The 18484-nt window shown below is 47.0% G+C and overlaps 1 protein-coding gene across 1 annotated transcript; it reads right to left on the bottom strand.

Moving 5' to 3' along the window:
• Nucleotides 1-365: 365 nt before the first annotated feature.
• Lsm11 (LSM11, U7 small nuclear RNA associated) lies at nucleotides 366-16315 on the bottom strand. Its single transcript, XM_075992859.1, has 4 exons — nucleotides 15823-16315; nucleotides 9569-9708; nucleotides 6591-6674; nucleotides 366-6200 (listed from the first exon to the last, which is right to left on the bottom strand). Exons 1-4 carry the CDS (start codon nucleotides 16271-16273, stop codon nucleotides 5787-5789), a joined length of 1089 nt encoding a protein of 362 aa, XP_075848974.1. The 5' UTR covers nucleotides 16274-16315; the 3' UTR covers nucleotides 366-5786.
• Between the last annotated feature and the right edge of the window lie 2169 nt (nucleotides 16316-18484).

Here is an 18484-nt window from a genome sequence, read left to right as displayed (position 1 = left end):
CATGTGTGTGCATGCATTTGTATTTGTGCCTAGGGAGCCCTCCTCCTTCACTCCCCCTCTTTCATTTGAGGCGGGGTCTCAGCCCTGAACTTGGACTCAAGTTTTCTCAGCTAGGCTAGAAGGCAGCAAGCCCATGTCTCCTGTCTCTGTCCACCCAGGAGCTGGGGTTACAGGTGTATGAGGGGCACCCGGCTTGTTATGTGGGCACTCACATTTTAACTCTGGTCCTCATGACTGTAGCTCTGAACTGCTGAGCCATCACTCTAGGCCCTCTGAAAATACTTTTAACTTTTGAGATGTGTGTCCTCTCTTGGTAACAGACCCACGTTTTTCCTGGGCTCCCCCAAATCAGCAGAGACCAAGCATCAAGCAAATGGATACAATCGTATTTATTACGGTTTCCAGACTCCCATTTGACACATACCAAAAGCGAACATTACAAATGGAGGTTCCTAGCAGCAGGCCCCATCAACAGGAAGGGGCTCGGGTAACTAACAAGGGATAATGTAAAGATGACACCAGTTGGGGTTTAGCAGTTGCCGTATGAGCACTGAAACCATAGCCATCCATCTTCAGCCATCAGCAAGTCAGGGTGCAGAGGGGACATGGTCGTCAGAGCCTTTACATGTCCGTACTGAGTAAACAAACCACTTTTTGGTTGCTGTCATTTTTTTTTTTAAGACAGTTTCCCTTTGTAGCTTAGGCTAACATGGATCACAGTGATCCTCCTGCCTCAGTCTCCTAGGGCTAGGATCACAGGTGTGAGTTTTTTAGGACATGGCTTACTGTCCGCTTTCCGGTTGAGAGAACAGAAAGAGATGGGAAGAGCTGCTGTGGCCCAGCTCAGCACGGCACAGCCAGGTCATCTGCAGCAACCCTGGGAGTGTCCAGACATTTCCTTCAGGGAGCTGAAAGCACGTCAGACTCACAACAAAGGCGATTACAATGTGCCAGCAACCACAGTTTCAGCTGTCCGAAGGGACACCCTGTGTTTGCAGGTGTTCCCATGGAGCCTGGACTCTGACACCGTAAAGACCCCACAGGTCCTGAATGCATGAGTTTTCTCGCCCCTACCGTCAGACCACTTCTTGACAGAAGCTTTCACTTTTATTAGGTGAGTGAACTGACAACCATTTGAAATGTACTCGAAACATGGGGAGTGACAGAGGCCCAACCCTTCTTCAGAAAACTGACAGGAGCCTGAAGGCTTATCAAGTTCACCAATTTGCTAGAAAGTAACAGCAGACTTTCCCACACAGATCAGATGAGATGGTTTTGCTTTCAGCCACTGAGAACAAGCCTTCTGGGTAAGAAAGCCATGGACAGGTGAACAGAGGTGCTGACAATGAGCCGCATGCATTCCAGATGTGGTTCAGGAGGAGAAAAAGGAAAACGTATCTCCAACTACTCAGCTTATACTACCAGAATCTTTCCTCCCATCAACCTGACCTACACACAGCAACCATTTCATTCATAAAAAGTACAGAAGGGAACGAAACGCTTTGGGGGAGCACCAATGACAGCTAGCTGTCTTCAAATAATTTTAATTTTTTTCCTACAGGAAAAATCTGCAGGACAGTTAAAGAAGCAATTTATAGAGCCAACTATACTTCATGATTTTGCCGGAGTGGCCGTTACGCAGAGAGTGCAAACAGAAACACAAACACCCACTTTGCACCATGCTGGGTTGATTTCTTTTTTCTTTAAGGGCAGAAGTGTCGGCACAGGTCTCTGGTAGGCCAATGAGGATTAAAGGCAGCTCAGACGTGGCCACGACCTGACAACCTCTGAAGGGGCATGAGGCATTTTTTTCCCTGTCAAGACAAACAGGGCTGCTCCTGATCTGACCGCAGCTCACTGCAAGGGTTCTGACAGGCAGCTCAGGTGAAAGCTGTGCCCATGTGGAGCACAAGAACAGCTCTGTGGGCACAGAATGGCACATGGCAGGGCTCCGGCAGCCATCTCTTAACCACAGGGCACACCAAGGTTCCTACTTCCACATTAACAATGCCCATTTAATGCAGGCTACTTTCCAAACAGTATTTCCACCCTTCCCCAGCTTTTGTAACCTATATGCTCAACATGTCTGAACCTGACCAGCATGTGGTCATCCCAAGTGGTGGTGTGAGCACCACCAGGAGCTTCTGCAAGCTGAGCACAAACAAAGCCAACAGACATGAGCAGACCACTCTGTCAAACCAGTCACCGCAAAATGGGCAGAAATCCTGGCGTCTGTGCATGGCTGACTGTGCCTGGAGGAGCCTGGCCTCCTTTGTCTATTTAAGCTGCAGACCTTAGTCCTTGAACATCACCCAGGGCCCCAACCTGTGATGCTGTCTCCCTTACACTTGAGCAGGAACCTTTAACAACTTGTTCAGGAGATGATGCTTGCCTACTTGTAATTTCTATTCAAAATTCCACAAACACTGTGGCTAAACTTGTAACACTTCTAGCTGAGTCAGGGGTGGTGGGACACCCATTTGGTCCCAGCACTCGGTAGGCAGATGCAGGCAGATCTGTGAGTTTGAAGTCAGCCTGGTTTACATAGTGAGTTTCAGACCAGCCAGGGAGACACAGTGAGACTCTATCTCAAAAAAACAAAGCAAAGTGAAAACAAACAAATGAAAACCTAAATAAAATGGATGGATCTAGAGAAAACACCATATTGAATGTGGTAACCCAGACCCAGAAAGACAAATATATGTGCTCACTCACAAGTGGCTTTTAGACATAAAACAAAGAAAAGCAGCCTACAATTCATAATCCCAGAGAACCTAAACAACAAAAAGGACCCTAAGAGAGACATACATGGATCTAATGTGCATGGGAAGTAAGAAAAGACAAGATCTCCTGAGAAAATTGGGAGCGTGGGCATCATGGGAGAGGGTAGGAGGGGAGGGGAGAGGAAGGTAGGGGAAAAGAAAAATATATATAGCTCAATTAAAACAATAAAAAAATTAAAAAAGAAAACCAAAAAAACAAAAACAAGCCAATTACTGACCATACTAATTGCTGGCAACACCACCACCCAACAAAGCCAAATATTCCTGAAAAGACCTCAACAAGAATACAGGAATATTCTGTGAATTATCTGGGTGTCTAAAAATTAGTTTGAACAACCAAAACTGTTTATTCAAAAGAAAACCCTAATCTCCACAGAACACCAGTGAGGAGGCTCTACTCCATTCTCGATTCATGGGTTCCTCATAAGGAAGGGGTCTTCTAGAGTCTGCTAGTACTCGACCTTACCAACTCCTTTCCTCGGGGTCTTTCTTTCTCAGCTGTTTCCATAGCAACTTTTATTGACTGATTGACTCATTCACTCATTCATTCATGCCAGGGACTGAACTCAGGGTCTCTGAACACCAAGCATTGGGCTTATCAATAAACAACCAGCCCAGTCCAGTCACTACAGTGACTCACTATAATCTATGTGATATCATTTTTGAACAGCAATACATTAGAACCTATTTTTCTTTATTTTTGAAAAATTTTCCAATAATAAAGAAAAGGCAATAATTAAATTGACTTATCGAAAAATAAATACCATGCTTTGCACAAAATTGCACATTTCCTAGCGAGCATTCATTTCAGATCACTGTCCAAATTAAACAGTGGAGGCAATCTAAAGGGAGAGCGCACAATTTCCACAGCTCCCGCTGTCATGATGAGCAGGAAATTATCAATCAATCCTTATAGAAATACGGGACAGTTATACAGCAACATGAAACTAGCATGTGTGTAAAATAAGTCAGGAGGGTCACTAGGATGGACAGAAATCCCTTCTGTTCTTTTTGATTGCACATTCCGACATAGGCAGGAAAAAAGAGCATCCATTACAGCTCCTAGCTACGGACAGCCACACAGGCAACAGGGGTGGGGATGGAGGCGATACAGCCTGAGGAGTGGCTGGAGAACAGAGACTGGGCACAGGAGGCAGAAGGGAATTTAGGCCAGAAGACAAGAATCATGAGCCTGGGCTGTACCCAACGCCTCCACAGCCCTCAGTGCATCTGCCCTGCCTTCAAACTTAGATACGATGAGAAATCAAAGCAGGTGAACAGAAAACAGACAGAAAGCCCATAAATCCCCTCTGGACACAACGCACACAACAGATACGCTTGAAAAGCAGGGGCTGAGATGTCGGGGAGCAGCAAAAAGAAAGTCACTCTTTCCTTAATGAAGATGTTCCTCTGAGAACAGTTCCTCTCTGGAGGGAAGAACAGGCCGTGAAACACAGTTGCTCAGTTCTCACGGCCCTCTGCGGATGGCTACAGGACCGCAGCCGATAGCTGGGAAGACACCTTTCTTAAATAGCATCCGCCTTGCTCATAGGACAAGAGAATGTTTACTGAGCTATGCAAGAGAGTGAGGAAAATTACTCATGGCACTTAGATATGCTTAGAGGCTATAAAACACCTTCCTAGAATTCTGCCACAATGCCCTGGTGAGGTAGGTGTCTGATGGAGAAACTGAGGCTCATCTGCTCACTTTTCATTGTCTGATGAGGCAGTGGTCCAGCTAACATAACTTTATTTAGCCTGCGTCTGAAGAGGCTTATCCTTGCTATCTACAAACCCAGCAGGGGAAACGTTCTATTCATACATACATTTTGACTAGTTATTTTTTATTCTTACTTGGAACATAAGTTATCTAACATAAAGCAAGTATAAACAAAATTCTGAAAATCAACATTGCCTAACAGTCTGTGTCAAGATGTAGCCCATTCTGTATTGTGACTGAAAAGCATACAGTGATAGAATTCAAGTAGGAGCATCCCTGGGTCCTTTGGTATTCCTGTCACTCAAGCTTAAATGGGAGCCAAGTGCCCTTAGGACACACCCATTCATTTCTAAGAACCTCGCAGGCATGACACAGGGAAGAGAAGTGTATGACCCCTCTTTCACAGTAACCACCCAGTCCCGCCTAGAAAGGGGACTCTCAGCCACGTGATATATGGGTATTACTGAGTTCATGCAGAACTCTCTGTGGTCAGACACGAAGGTCACATCAGGACAGTTGACACACGACACACGGGGTGATACCACAGAGCACATGCACACTAGCACCATGCCACAGGAGTCGGAGAGGACAACGAGCCACAAGCACGGCACAGTCCCATCTGGTACACCATGTGCAGAGGCCACCTCTGGTGAGGGGAAGATCAACAAGCTTCTGCTTTCCTTCCCACGAGAAGAGGGGATCAAAGCGGAGCTGTCTCCACGGACTACTTAGAGCAGCCACCTAGCTGAGCTTTACTCCTGCATACACTGGTAACTTTCCTAGACCTTATTAATATTCAAGGATGAGAAATGTCACTTCTTGGTCAAGACAGAATGATGCAGAGCAAAGGTCAGTTCCAAGATATGGGTGCAGGGCTCTCGGGCGATTTACACTGTTGTTCTTAGGTCAGACTCAGGGTGCTCAGAGCACCAGCTTTTAGAAATGAAATCATTCTTTCTCAGGCGTTTCTTACAGTTTCCACGGAGAGGATTCCACTCGTGCTATGACCCTGAGGCAAAGGGAACAGCTTACGCTTGAGACTCTGGAGTAGACCAGGACAGCCCGGCAAGAGATACACCGTGGATGGCTTCTGCCTGCTTAGGACTGATGACCAGTCCTCCCCTCGACTCGGCTTCCAGAGGGTGAGCCAGCTCTGTCCTCTGAACGGGCAGGACCAGTGGGAACCCCTGCGACTCACACTTTGATTGGGGTACTAGGGTACGGCAAAGGAACAGGTCATGCACTTTATTTCTAAACCCAAGGGTCAAGTGGGGCTGAGCTGGTCACTGTGCTAGATGAACCAGCAGGACATTCTCGCCTCGAATGAAAATCTGATTTATGTGTCGCGTGAATACCTGCTGGTAATCCACCTTGGGCTTTTTCTTTTTCTTTCGGGATGTGCCCCGTGAAAGGGTGGTGGCCCTGGAGAAGGTGCCTCCCGCACTGGACCCCTCTGTCCGTGTAGTCCTCCCTGACAGCTCAGACCTGGACCCCTCCCTCGCAGACGCCTGCAGGGAGGAGGGGACGGAGCGCGAGCGCCTGTGGGAGGAGCCCCGGTCAGTGTCTCCTCGTCCCCACACTGAAGCCACCTTCCAAGTGGATGTCTGGGAGTATCTAGACAGGGTGGAGTCTTCAACTGCAGACTTGGAATCTGCTTCCTTTTTGGAGGAATCCTGAAGTTTCAGCCGATCAAACAGCTATAAGGAAAGCAGTGACAACTATTAGCTGTGGAATATCTCCATTTGACTCTGCCAACACACCAAGTTCAGAGTCCTCAGCTACAGCTTGTGAACGCCTTGCATTGACTTTTTAAAAAAAAGGTAATGGTCACTTTTCAATTTCCAGACAAAACTCAGATAACTATGACAAGAGAAAAGGCAGCCCTCATAGCTACGGTACAAAGTTGGAAGGCAACTTGTGGCTCACATATGCAGGGAAAAAGCAGGTGCTTTAGGATCTGCTGGAAGCGTGCAGTGAAGGACTAAGACTCTGATGTGGACACCTGGTTCCCAGGCAGTGGCTTGTGACCATAGCATCTAAGCTAGAAGGCAGGGTGGGCACACAGGAGGTCAGGGAGAGCTGCCTACCCTTGTGAGAGTCAGCGAAGAGTCCCGTTCGTAGGCTTTGCCTAACACAGGCTTACGGTAGGTCTCATCCACATCAGTGAGGGCCTGGAGGAGCCCAAAAGAAGAAAGGGGGAAAGAGTGTTACTGACAGCAGCACTGATAAAGGTAGAGAGCATCTAGGTACAGAACTGCACAGGTGACTCAGCCTGGCCACAAGACAGTCAAGTCCGATGCAGCTGCCTAGGATGTCCAAGCTTCCTCCAGCATATTAGGCGAGCTTCTTTGACAATGGCAAGGCCTTTACAACCCCATCGTAGGTATTCAGAAATTTCAGTGCACAGAAATATTCAGAGAGCTTATTAAAATACAAACATAAGGCTGTTCTTAAAATAAAAGTAAAGTTTTTTTTGTTTGGCTGGTTCTGTTTTACCCCTTCTATCCTAACTCCCCCCCCCACCCCTTTTTGAGACAGAATCTCATTATATAGACCTGGCTGGCCTGGAACTCTCTCTGTAAGCCAGGTTGGCCTTGAAATCACAGAGCTATGCCTGCCTCTGCCCTGATGAACTGGGATTAAAAGTGTACACTAGCACACGGCTAGAAAGTTTTTTCATTTGTGTGTCTGTGGGGAGGTGGACACTGAGCTCTGAGGAAAGGATTTCTCCAAAGCAAATGCTGCAGCTCTTAAGGGAAGTCTGGCAGTTGGGAGTCGAGGAATACCACAAAGTCACACTGCACAACAAACCTCACACAAGAATTCACTGGGAAAGACACAGAGGGTGGCTACGTCTGCTCAGGAGAGAAACAGCAGAGAACTGAGTGGGAGGAAGGCTAATATAAGGTTTCTTGGGGGCAGAGTTTTCCAGGGTGGAGATTTTCAGGGTAGAGATTGGTGGGATTTCAAGCTCAGTAACTGGTGGATTTTTAAACTCAGGGATTGGTGGGATCTAGAGTCCAGGGACTGGTGAGTTTTGAAGCCCTGGAACTCTGATCTCAGATTTTTAACCCTACGTCCTCAGATCATCACACACTTCCTTAGACTCTCATTGCAACTGGGCTGTATATTCACCACAGCCTCTCCTGTGTGCTCTAGGAACCCCAGTCCTGCCATACAGTGCCATGCCTCAGTTGCTCTCCACAACCCTTCCATGCCCTTTTTTTAACACTAATGCCACCTAGGTGACTCTTGTATTACAAATTTCAGTTAGCAGTTGAGGTACAGTCTTGCACATGGGTGCAGCTCTAATCCCTTATTAAACATCCGGTTTGAGCTTCATAGCTAGGAGGAGTTGATTCTTCTGTGGTTGGCTTATTCTATGTGGTCACTTTTAACCAAGATGGGAATGAAGTCATATGGCAAATTCCATCCTTTCTAACTCTAGCAAAGATGGCTGTCAGCGACGTGGCTGCCTCCATCCCAGTGGGGTGACAACAGCAAGCTACATTTCCTTTGAGATTACCTATGTACAGGTTTTTTAACTGTCAACCCCAGTGTTACAAGTTTTAAGTTAACCTTTAATTACAGAGTTTACAGACATGTTTTGTTTTGTTTTTCTTTTTTTAATATTTATTTATTATGTATACAATATTCTGTATCATTACAGGTGGTTGTGAGCCACCATGTGGTTGCTGGGAATTGAACTCAGGACCTTTGGAAGAGCAGGCGATGCTCTTAACCTCTGAGCCATCTCTCCAGCCCCTTTGTTTTGTTTTTTCGAGACAGGGTTTCTCTATGTAGCTTTGGAGCCTGTCCTGGAACTCACTCTGTAGACCAGGCTGGCCTTGACCGTACAGAAAACCACCTGCCTCTGCCTTCCGAGAGCTGGGACTAAAGGCATGCATCATCATCGCTTGGCTGAGTTTACAGATTTTTTAATTATGCCCAATATGCTTACAAATCTTGAGAAAATGTATACAGCTGGAGCATGGTACCACATGCCTTTAAACAGAGAAACAAACAAACAAAAAGAACAATAACAGAGAAGGACCAAGAAGGGATCTGGCTTAGGGCTTGTCAAGCATTTTACCACTGACCAACATCTCCAGCCCTTGAGCTCCAAAAAGTTTGCACAATAGTCTTACAAATCTTGAGATAAGACTTTTACCTTAGCAAAAGTCTTAGAGTTAGACAAAACCAAAAGGGATGAGGTGAGTGGCATGGTCCCCATTGGGAACTCTGTCTCCTTGTGTTCCTCTCCTTTCTCTGGCACAGAGCCAGGTGGCTCCCCTCATATGGGGCAGAGATCGTAGAAGAAACCTTTAAACAAACACACTTGGGTCTAGAGGAGAGGAAGCCGTACCTTGACCCCAGAGCCAGTATTTAATTGAAGGGGACAGCACAAAACAGTCTAATGCCACTCCTACCTAATACACCTGAACCCAGTAAGCTGAGAAGAGAGAAGCCTTAGAGACAGGGAATGTCTGAGTCCCGGCTAGAGACAGAAGAGACAGAGGATGATGCAGTGTGTGTGCAGGGGTGTGTATGTGGCAACTGGCCTACTCCTTCGCTTTCCCCCTCCCTGGCTCCACCAGGAGTACATAATGAGACTTTGTCTAAAACCTGATTTATAGAGGTAGTTCTAGGAAAGCCAGGGCTACACAGAGAAATCCTGTCTCAAAAAAAAAAATTACTAAATGATAACATAATTATACCTTAGGGTTAGGTCTCTCAACCTTTGCACTAAAGGCATGTAGGACAAGATAGTTGGTTGATGGTGGAGGGAGGCTGTTTGTGTGCTGTCAGTGCTTATAAGGCAGCATTCCAGCATCTCAAACAGATATGATTAAAACAAAAAAAACAAAAACAACTCTCCACACACTACCCCGGATCCTGGGAGGGAGGGAAGAGCACAACACAGGCTGAACACCCTGCTTTAAGGGAAAGGAGCAGTAATGCTGTTTTCAGTGGGGACGGTCAAGGTGTAGAAAGAGTTCAGTTCTGAGGTCTTCCGAGGGCTTTGCTACCCATGTCCTTTAGACACATAGAGAAAGGCACTTACCATATTCCAGAATTTGTCAAATGCAACCAGGAAGCCTGTGCAGACACCCCGAAGTCCCTTGAAAGTGCGGATGTGAACATTGACCTTCACTCCCTCTCGGATACAGCGGTGGAGCTCACCCAGGGGGCTGCCTTCATGCACTGAAACAAGAGAAGGCCTGGGTCAGCAATGGCCAACACCTGTCTTCAGCGGCAGGCTAGCCAAGGCCACTGGGCACTCCTGGCACAGCCAAGACAACCTCACATTTACCACTAGAAGCCTCGTGAATGGCAGAATTAGCACAGCCAACACACTTCAGAAAGAGGACAGATTCCAACAGACTGTGGAAAAGACACACACATGACTCAGATCTAAGTCTTTCACTATCTATAAATGTCTCCTCTATTTGATCATGACAGTGATTCTAAGATGTACCATCATTTTTAAAAATGTCTGCAGGCAAAAAAAGAAATAAAGGGGGAATGCTCGCACCAGTAGTTGGGTTCTTTTCAGTCCTGTGTTCTTCAGGACAATTCTGGTGAACTGTATACCTGAGCCAACCCTCTTGTGAACTAAAAGCCAATTCATGCGTTTGAGGGTAAAAAGCTGTGCTTTATACTGCCTCTAAATCCATGCTATCCCCTCAAAGAAAATTACTCACTAAAATAAAAACACATTTTAAGTCAGGCATGGTGGCACACCTCTTCAATCTCAAAACTCAGAAGTCAGAGGCAGGTAGAGCTGAGTTCAGGCCAGTCTGGTCTACAGAGTGAGTTTCAGGACAACAAGTGCTACACACAGAAACCCTGCTTCAAAAAAAACAAAAATAAATATAAAAATAAAACCGTATTTTAAGAATATGATCATTATACTTATTTCTACAGGTATAGAGACTTGTTCATCTGAGTAATTCTATATTATGTAACAAAAAAGTTCAAAATTGTGAACCGGGTGTGGTGGTGCACGCTTTTAATCCCAGTGCTTAAAGGCAGAGCCACACAGACCTCTGTAAATTCAAGCTAGCTGTTCAGAAGATGTAAAGTTGTTGCAATGTTTGTAATTTTATCTATTTTAGTTTAATCAATATGTTGTTATGTCTGCCTTTAAGATGAATTATATATTTTTTAAATTTAAAAATTTTATTTTTCAATTTCTCATACACAATATTAGGTTTCAGGATGGCACTATGGAGCAATGTTTGTTTTTGTTGTAGAATAGCTTTTTGATGTATAGCCTGCAAAAGCTCCTGAAGTTCCTACATTGAAATATGTACATCTCCATACTGGGAAGAAATGGACCTAATGGTTTGAAGGGCATCTGCTGAACATCTGGCTCCCGAGGGTCCTAATAAGCATCTTGTGAACATAGCACTGTGACTATGCAAAGAAGAAATAATGGGCAGGAAAGCTTTTGTTTTCAGAATGAGAAATTCTCTTGCAAAGCTTGGGGCAATGACAGGTTTTTCTTCATGTCAATTTATTTTTTGTGCTCTGCTGGTTTGAGTATTAAAAAACAAATAAACGAAAACTTCCCCAAAAGACCTCAATAATTTTTAAACAAAAACTTGATTCTTGCTAGGGGTATAAGAGAGAACAGCCTTGCACTTGAGTTCAGATAACCGATTTCCTCATTCATGAGTTGGCATAGAAATGAATACCGTGACAAACGAAGGAAAATCCTCTTGGAAGGAAATGACTCAACAGACGCAAGTGGGCGTTTATGAGCCAGATTGGAAATTAGGTAACCCGGTACAGTTGGAGGCAAAGTGACAGTGGCCTCACAGTGACAGAAACAGCAGCCTCAGAAGGGAAGCAGAGATGCTGTTGGTCATTGACGTGTCTTCTAGCAATGGCTTTGGAACCTTGATAAGCGTGTATGTGTGTATGCGCATGCACACGCCTATACATGGATCTGTGCATGTCACAGGCTTTCCAAAATCAGGTATGGAAGTAGCATCCAGACCTTACCCAGAGTAACGCCGGTGAGTGACTTTTCCTTTATAAGTTCAAGTTTCTTCATTTGTAAAATGAAATTGGGCGAGTGAGCTTCTAGATCACTTCTGGGAACAGGTATCTATTCCATTTATTAAGTGCATCACAGTGTCTCTGTTAGACCCTTTGCACAAATATGCACTGCCCTGCCTCCCAGCACACACCTTCACAAAGCAGAAGTTGTCTTTCTCAGATGAACAAGCCAGGGGCCTTAATGTAGCTTCCTAAAACAGAGGGAACTGGCATGCATCTTAACTAAGGGAACGGCAACACAAGGATCTTGCTTACATCGGTAAAGTTCTTTTGACTTCTCTCCTTTCAAAGATTCAATAAGCTGTAGTTCCAGGAAGCATTCTTTTCTCTCCATAAGTGGTCAAAACGCAACATGAGCACCACCTATGAAAGCACGCTAGCAAGGCAAAAAGGAGTCTTCAATTCTACTAACACTGAACATTTTTTCCAGCCATTTCCATGACAGACTCCAAATGGACATGAGGCAGGCTCCTTAGACTTTGTATGGAAGTGTGTGTGGGCATTATTTTGAAGAAAGTTCTTCCAAAATCTCTTTCTCTACTGCCACTACTCTTGAGACACATCTGTCCAACTCCAGATGAGCTTTGCCATCTCTGCTTGTGGTTAGCAAGAGGTTCAAGCCAATAGACTGTCAGGGATTAAAACCTTCCCAGCATTCCCAGTACTCTTTCTGAAACAAATTTGGTCCAGAATCTTACCAGTTGATTGGCACATTCCAGGTCTCCTGACTCCCTTCACCAGCTACAGCATCCTCCTCGTTACTGCCACTCCAGGCTCTCCAAGAGCCAGGCCCTTGGATAAGTTTACTTTGCATCCCTCCTATCATTTAAGTCTCACTACCTTAACACACAGGTGCTTTTGCTCCCAATAGGCTGAGGGTGCTTTTGCTGTATTCAGATGGAAATCATGAATGACGGATTCTTAGTTCAGCAACTCCAAGCTTAAGGTGCCAGGACCGCTCTCCTAGGTCCACACCTCCACAGCCAGTTGGTACTAATAACTCCTGATTGTTGGCTACAGCTCCTCCATCTTCATGGCTCTCAGTTGCCCTTCTCTGTCCACAGACTCATCATCTCAGCACGGCTTCAGTTCTTCACTGGCTCAGCCTGTGCAATCTCCGTTCCCAGCCACTCTGAATGCTCCAGCAACCCTCTAGCTGCTGCTGGCTGTGCCTGGGGCTAGCGTCCTCAGGACTGTCTGCTCTTCATGTTACCAGATCTGCCTGCTCTGCCCAAGATAAAGAGCACAAGTAGACAATGAAACCATCATATGAAGATTCACCTGAGCCGAGTGTTCCAGCAGAACAGGGTAATACAGAGGGGGAGGGGATGCAAAGGCCGTGTCCATAGCACAAGCATGGCCCCCAGTCTGCTAACCGCTAACTTTGCGCTTGGTCACACAGAACGTGCAGGTTTACTGAGCACGCTTGTGGCTGTCATGAGTAGAGGAGGTGATCCTCCTCCCCCATCTGGGGACATCTGCAAGATGGGTGGGGCCATCCAGAGAGGTTGTTGAAGTAGTGTCTCCTGGAGCTATTTTAGGAGGACATTGTAGAGTTGAAGCACAGTCTCTCAAGGTGGCAGTTGTCGGTCAGTATGATGAGAAGTGAGAGCATATCAAACATGTACGACAGCTACAGAGATTTCTGTGGCCAGACTGACAACGGCCTGAGGTAACAGGTCCCAGGTGGCTGAGACAAAGTGTTCCTGGGTGGATATGAAGCATTAAAAGTAGCCATAGCTCCAGCTGGCTGGTGTTGGTGGTGCATGCCTTTAACCCTAGCATTCTTAAGAGACAGAGGTAGGCAGATCTCTGCGAGTTAAGGGCCAGCCCGGTTTACAGAGTTGAGTTCCGGGACAGCCAGAGCTACACAGAGAAATTGCCTCAAGGGGAAAAAAAAGTCACCATAGTTCCTAAGAACAGTCCCTAACTGTGGAAGTAGCTGGGTGGTTGATAGCTCCAGAGTTTCTGAAGTGGAAGTGCTGGAGCCAAAAGGGCCCAGTCACCACCTTCCCCAGTGGAAATCTCAGGAGTGGCAACAAGGTCCTTCAAGGCACCAGTGGGCGGAGGGACCACACAGATAACAGAAGGTCCTATCTGGCCTACTTCCCTGCCTGACCTGACGGGCTGCCTGGGCAGTTGGGGCTACAGAGCGCTCTGGGGAGGTTCCGACAGCTGCCATGAACAGACTGACATGCTCACGTTCACTGCTTCAGCCTTTTCAAAAGGTAAACAACATACTAAGGAGTGCTGTGAGCGGAGGTCTACCACAAAGTCAACCTTCTTTTCTGGTGCACTTTCTCTAGTACCCTCAGGGAAGGCTGCGTCCTCCTGTGCTCACAATTATCTCACTCCAATTTACAGAGAGCTCCACTGAAGGAAAGTAATCTGTTCAAGGTCACTTATCTAGCTGTCCGCTGAGGTTACAAGTCTTCTGACCCTTAATTATGTCAACCTGGAAATAATAATGACCACCACTACATCCTACAGATAGTGACAGCAGACATCGCGGAAACCTTCTCCATTAGAGAATGTCACTGTTGCAAAAGGTTTCAAATTGTTGATCACTTTAACCCTTACAGCGACAGACAGATGTCACTACCGCTTTCATCACCATGTTGGAAAGTCAGGTCCAGCCAGCGGTGTGATGTGCCTAAACTACAACAGCTGGAAGGAGATGAAGCCAGTGTTCAAACCAAGGTGAATCCCGTACATGTGTGAGAGGGGCCAACCTCTGCAACATGTTAAGCTTACTGCATAACTTGATTTTTGAAGACTTTTTATGCATGTCCTTTTTTAACTTTAAATCCTAAAGAGGACCCTTGGGAAAAAAAAAAACTCCTTAAATATAATCCTTTGATTTCAATCATTTGCTTGCTTTCTGAAGACTTTGTGGTATCTACCTATCTCTCATGGTGCTCCCAACTGCTTAATGTTTCCAGTGACGGGGCTAACCCTGAGATCCTGACTCCAGAAATGAACTTAATCAAGAGAACCAGATGGAGCTGGTCTTCACACAGTCCTAACACAGAAAAAAACCGAACCGCTCTCAAGTGTTTCCCTTGACAATTCTTGGTAGCGAGGCAGTAAGAGGAATAAATGGGAATAAATGTGACACCCGGAGCCTTGGGTGCAATTCAACAAGCGAACAGCGCAAAACCACATAGGCAAAAGAAGACACTGCAACGGCTCCTTCCAGAGCCGTGCAGAGCTCTGTCCTTCTGCTACTGCTGTGCAAGCCAGCTCTGAAAAATCCTAGCTCGGCAGGAAGGCTCTGGTACCGTGTGTCTCCCACAAAGGCACCAGCAGCAGCACACAACTTTTCAGGATATTTCTCTCTTAAAAAACAAATATTTCTAGGAACATCAAAACAAAATCTCTTGCCGAGTTCACTCCTCTGTTTGAAAAGAAGTCACTTGAACATTGTACCGATTTAATTAGTAGGCTACAGACACCCTAATTGGCTAACTAGGTCATTGTGTTCACAGGGCAGATGTCGGAATTATTTGGTATAACCCTAGGCTGTCTCTATCCCATTTGCACAAGACCCTACTAGTACATTAGAACCTTTGCTATTTACAGCTTCACCTGAGCACCTATTAGGAAGCTGCAAGAAATTCCTTTGTGCCATTTACACCTTCAGAATTTTAAACCACCTGCACGCCCGCCCGGGCAACTTGAGCCTGGCAGATACTGACCGAGCTAGCTAGTGGCTGTAAAACGGCACCTGTGTGTTGGTGGCATTGTGTCTGCGGCATTCCACCAGTAGTGATTTAGTTAATGTGAACAGAGGTGGATCAAGTCCCCGCAGGCAATTTTGCAAACGGCACCTCAGGCGGAGCTGTCACTTCCCATGCCAGGATATGAAATGTCTCGTGCTATGAGAACAGATCCACTCACTGCCTCACTCTCCTCCTGACCCTCAGATCCCACTCACTGGTCCCCAAGACCTCTCATCACTTCTGCAGACCTCTGATACTCCCCAAACTGTCTGCAAGACCCACAATCACTCCGCATGCCTCATGATTCCCGCAGCCCCTCTGCAGCTCCTCTCCACCGGGGAACACTCCTCCAGACATCAATGGCCTGTGTAGATCTTCCCGCGTGGGTCGTCACTCTCCCTCGTCCTCAACTCGTGCAGAGCCCCTGTGACTCACAGGCGACCCTCCCCGCGTCCCCACCACCCTCGAGTCTCCCGCAGAGGACCCCTGCAAACCCTCCCTAGACCTCCCGCCGCCCCGCACCACTCACGGGGCATTCGCGTGAGCACATTGCGGGGCGCCTTCTTGCTGCGCCCGGGGCCCTGGCGTCGAGCCCCGGCTGTGCCGTCCGCGTCCTCCTTGACCACCATGAGACGACGGAGACGCTGGATGCGCTCGGGATCTGGGGTGGGCGCGGCGCGGCGACGGCTCCTGGTGGTGGTCCCGGCTCCTGTGGAGGTTCCGGTGGAGGTTCCCGCCGAGGCCGGCTCCCCCGTGCCCCGCGCCCGGCCGCGCCCGGTGCGCCCGCCCTTCAGGAAGCTCTCGTACTCCGCCACGTTGTTAAAGCAGGGCGCGTTGGGGTAGGGGATGGGAGGCAGGCGCGGCGAGTACAGGGCCAGCAGCGGGTCGAAGCTGTAGGAGCTGACGTCCAGCCGCGGGCTGGGCGGGCTGGCTGGGCTGCCGGCGCGAGCCGGCCTCGCCCCCCACTCGCGCTCCTCCATGTTTGAAAGGCCCGCAAGCCGAGGCCGATGGGAGAGAGGAAGGAGCCGGGCCGGCAGAGGGCGGCACTGCGCAGCCGCAGCGGCGGCTTCAGGGACCGCAGCGGGCAGCCGCGGCCACCAGGGAGCAGCATCGACTAGCTGCGGAGAGCTGCAGGGGGCGTGGCGCGCGGTGGGGGCGTGGCCGAAGGCGTGACCTACTTAGGCCTCGCTCCGCCTCACAGGCAGCTGATAGGTTGAGGCTGTCTTCTGACCTTTTCCTTTTGTTAGTGAAGTAGATACTATTTATAAGTTCTCATTTCCCCCCTCCTATTGACATTTACTGCCTTTTCTGAATTTGAGATCTAACGTCAACAAAATAAACAATTAGGGATAAATTATTCGAAAACAAAGCCAACCTTGGGAACACAGTACAAAAATTAACCGTTTATTTCAAAAGCTCATTTGACAGCTTAGGGTGTTTGATGCTCCGGGATGAGCCCTGAGACCTGCATTTTAAAGTCCCCGGACGATGTCGGGCGGTGGTGGCGCACGCCTTTAATCCCAGGACTTGGGAGGCAGAGGCAGGTGGATCTCTGTGAGTTCGAGGCCAGCCTGGTCTACAAGAGCTAGTTCCAGGACACGAACCATAAGCTACGGAGAAACCCTGTCTCGAAAATCCAAAATAATAATAATAATTAAAAAACTAAAAAATAAAAAAATAAAGTCCCCGGACGTTCTCTGTTGTCTAACTTGTGCAAAGGACAGGACAACAAAACATACCCCATTTAGCTTTCCTGTTAAGTACTACTCCTGATACGGGTCGGGTCGCATTAGCCGGTCTGAGCTCGAATTATTGCGCCTCTTTGGGTTTCTACTGTCATCTGAAATATGACAGGAAGGGAACAGCGCACACAATGGGCACATATTAGCCAGTTAAATACTATAAAAGATGGCGACTCCAATCCTCATTTCCTTCCCCTGCTCACTAAGTCTGGAGACCCCTTAGTATCAAAGGAAAGAACATTCACTCCATCGTTTCCCGAGTACTGCAAAATCCAAAGGGTCATAAGACCAGACCAACACTATTTTATAGGTCGAATTCAGCAAAACTAAGATATATTTCACGTGTATGTCTGCCGGCATGTATGTCTGTGCACCACGTGCGATAATCAGTGCCAGCAAAGGCCTGAGTGTCGAATCCCCTGGAACCGGAGTTACAGACACTTGGGAGCTGCCATGTGGATCCAAGGAATTGAACCCCAGTCCTCTGGAAGAGCAGCCAGTGCTCTTACCACTGAGCCATCTCACCAGCTCTAAACTTACGTTTTTTAAAAGTGAGTCTCCTGTTTGGAACCTCTTCATCCAGCAGAGCCGACCTCTTTCCTGCCATCTCTGACCACATAAGCCACTCTCTTCACTGCCGTCATCTCAAAAGATCAGCCGGTATGAAGTCTACACGAGCTGTTTTAGGGTCTTATTTACTTTCTGTAAGTTTGAAAATGTGACCCAAAAGAATACTTAAATGTCTTCAAGACAAAGATGAAAATTAACAGGCAACTGCAAGATCCATGGTGGGATGCAAACATACAACATGAAAATCAAGCATTGGGTAAGTAATGCTTTTTTTTAAAGGTTTACTTACATTTATGTGCATTGGTGTTTTAGCTTAATATCCGTGTAAGGGTATCAGATCCCTTGGGATTGAAGTTACAGATAATTGTGACTGTCATGTGGGTGCTGGGAATTGAACCTGGGTCCTCTAGAAGAGCAGCCAGTGCTCTTAACTGCTGAACCATCTCTCCAGCCCAGGAATGGTTTCTTGATGGCATGGGTATTAAACCTGGTTTATTGCTTTAAAATCTCCTTTGTGAGTGAAAACCTCAAGCCTCATAACTCCCTTAAATGACTATCTGGACCAGTCCAGAGATAGGTTTCCCAGTGTCTGAAAGCACAAACTTCCTCTAGTGCTCATCATGAAACCTTGGTTTTTATTTCCTACTGGTGCAACTTTGATATAACATGCTATCTCTTAACCATTAAGTTAAATTTGCTCATCAAGAACTAATGATCTCATTGCCTCATCAGTATGCTGAGGGAATTGCTTGCCAAAAGTGCTATAATGCTGATAGCCGTGTATCAGAAGCCTTTGGGCTTTAAAAAACCCACATTGCTGAATCCCAAATATCCACATGGGTGTTTTACACTGGCACTTTCAAATTAAGCATTCAAACG

The sequence above is a fragment of the Microtus pennsylvanicus genome, chromosome 11 (assembly GCF_037038515.1).
Source record: "Microtus pennsylvanicus isolate mMicPen1 chromosome 11, mMicPen1.hap1, whole genome shotgun sequence".
Lineage (NCBI taxonomy): Eukaryota > Metazoa > Chordata > Mammalia > Rodentia > Cricetidae > Microtus > Microtus pennsylvanicus.
The sequence above is the reverse complement of the archived record's forward strand: the minus strand, read 5'-3'. Positions and strand labels throughout refer to the sequence as shown.

Excerpts from the sequence above, each read along its gene's own strand:
- Lsm11 (XM_075992859.1), bottom strand. The coding sequence starts at position 16,273 with ATGGAGGAGCGCGAGTGGGGGGCGAGGCCGGCTCGCGCCGGCAGCCCA. Across the intron at positions 9,709-15,822 it reads TGTGCTCACGCGAATGCCCC|TGCATGAAGGCAGCCCCCTG; the intron begins GTGAGTGGTGCG and ends CTCTTGTTTCAG. Across the intron at positions 6,201-6,590 it reads CTTCGCTGACTCTCACAAGG|CTGTTTGATCGGCTGAAACT; the intron begins GTAGGCAGCTCT and ends CTTTCCTTATAG.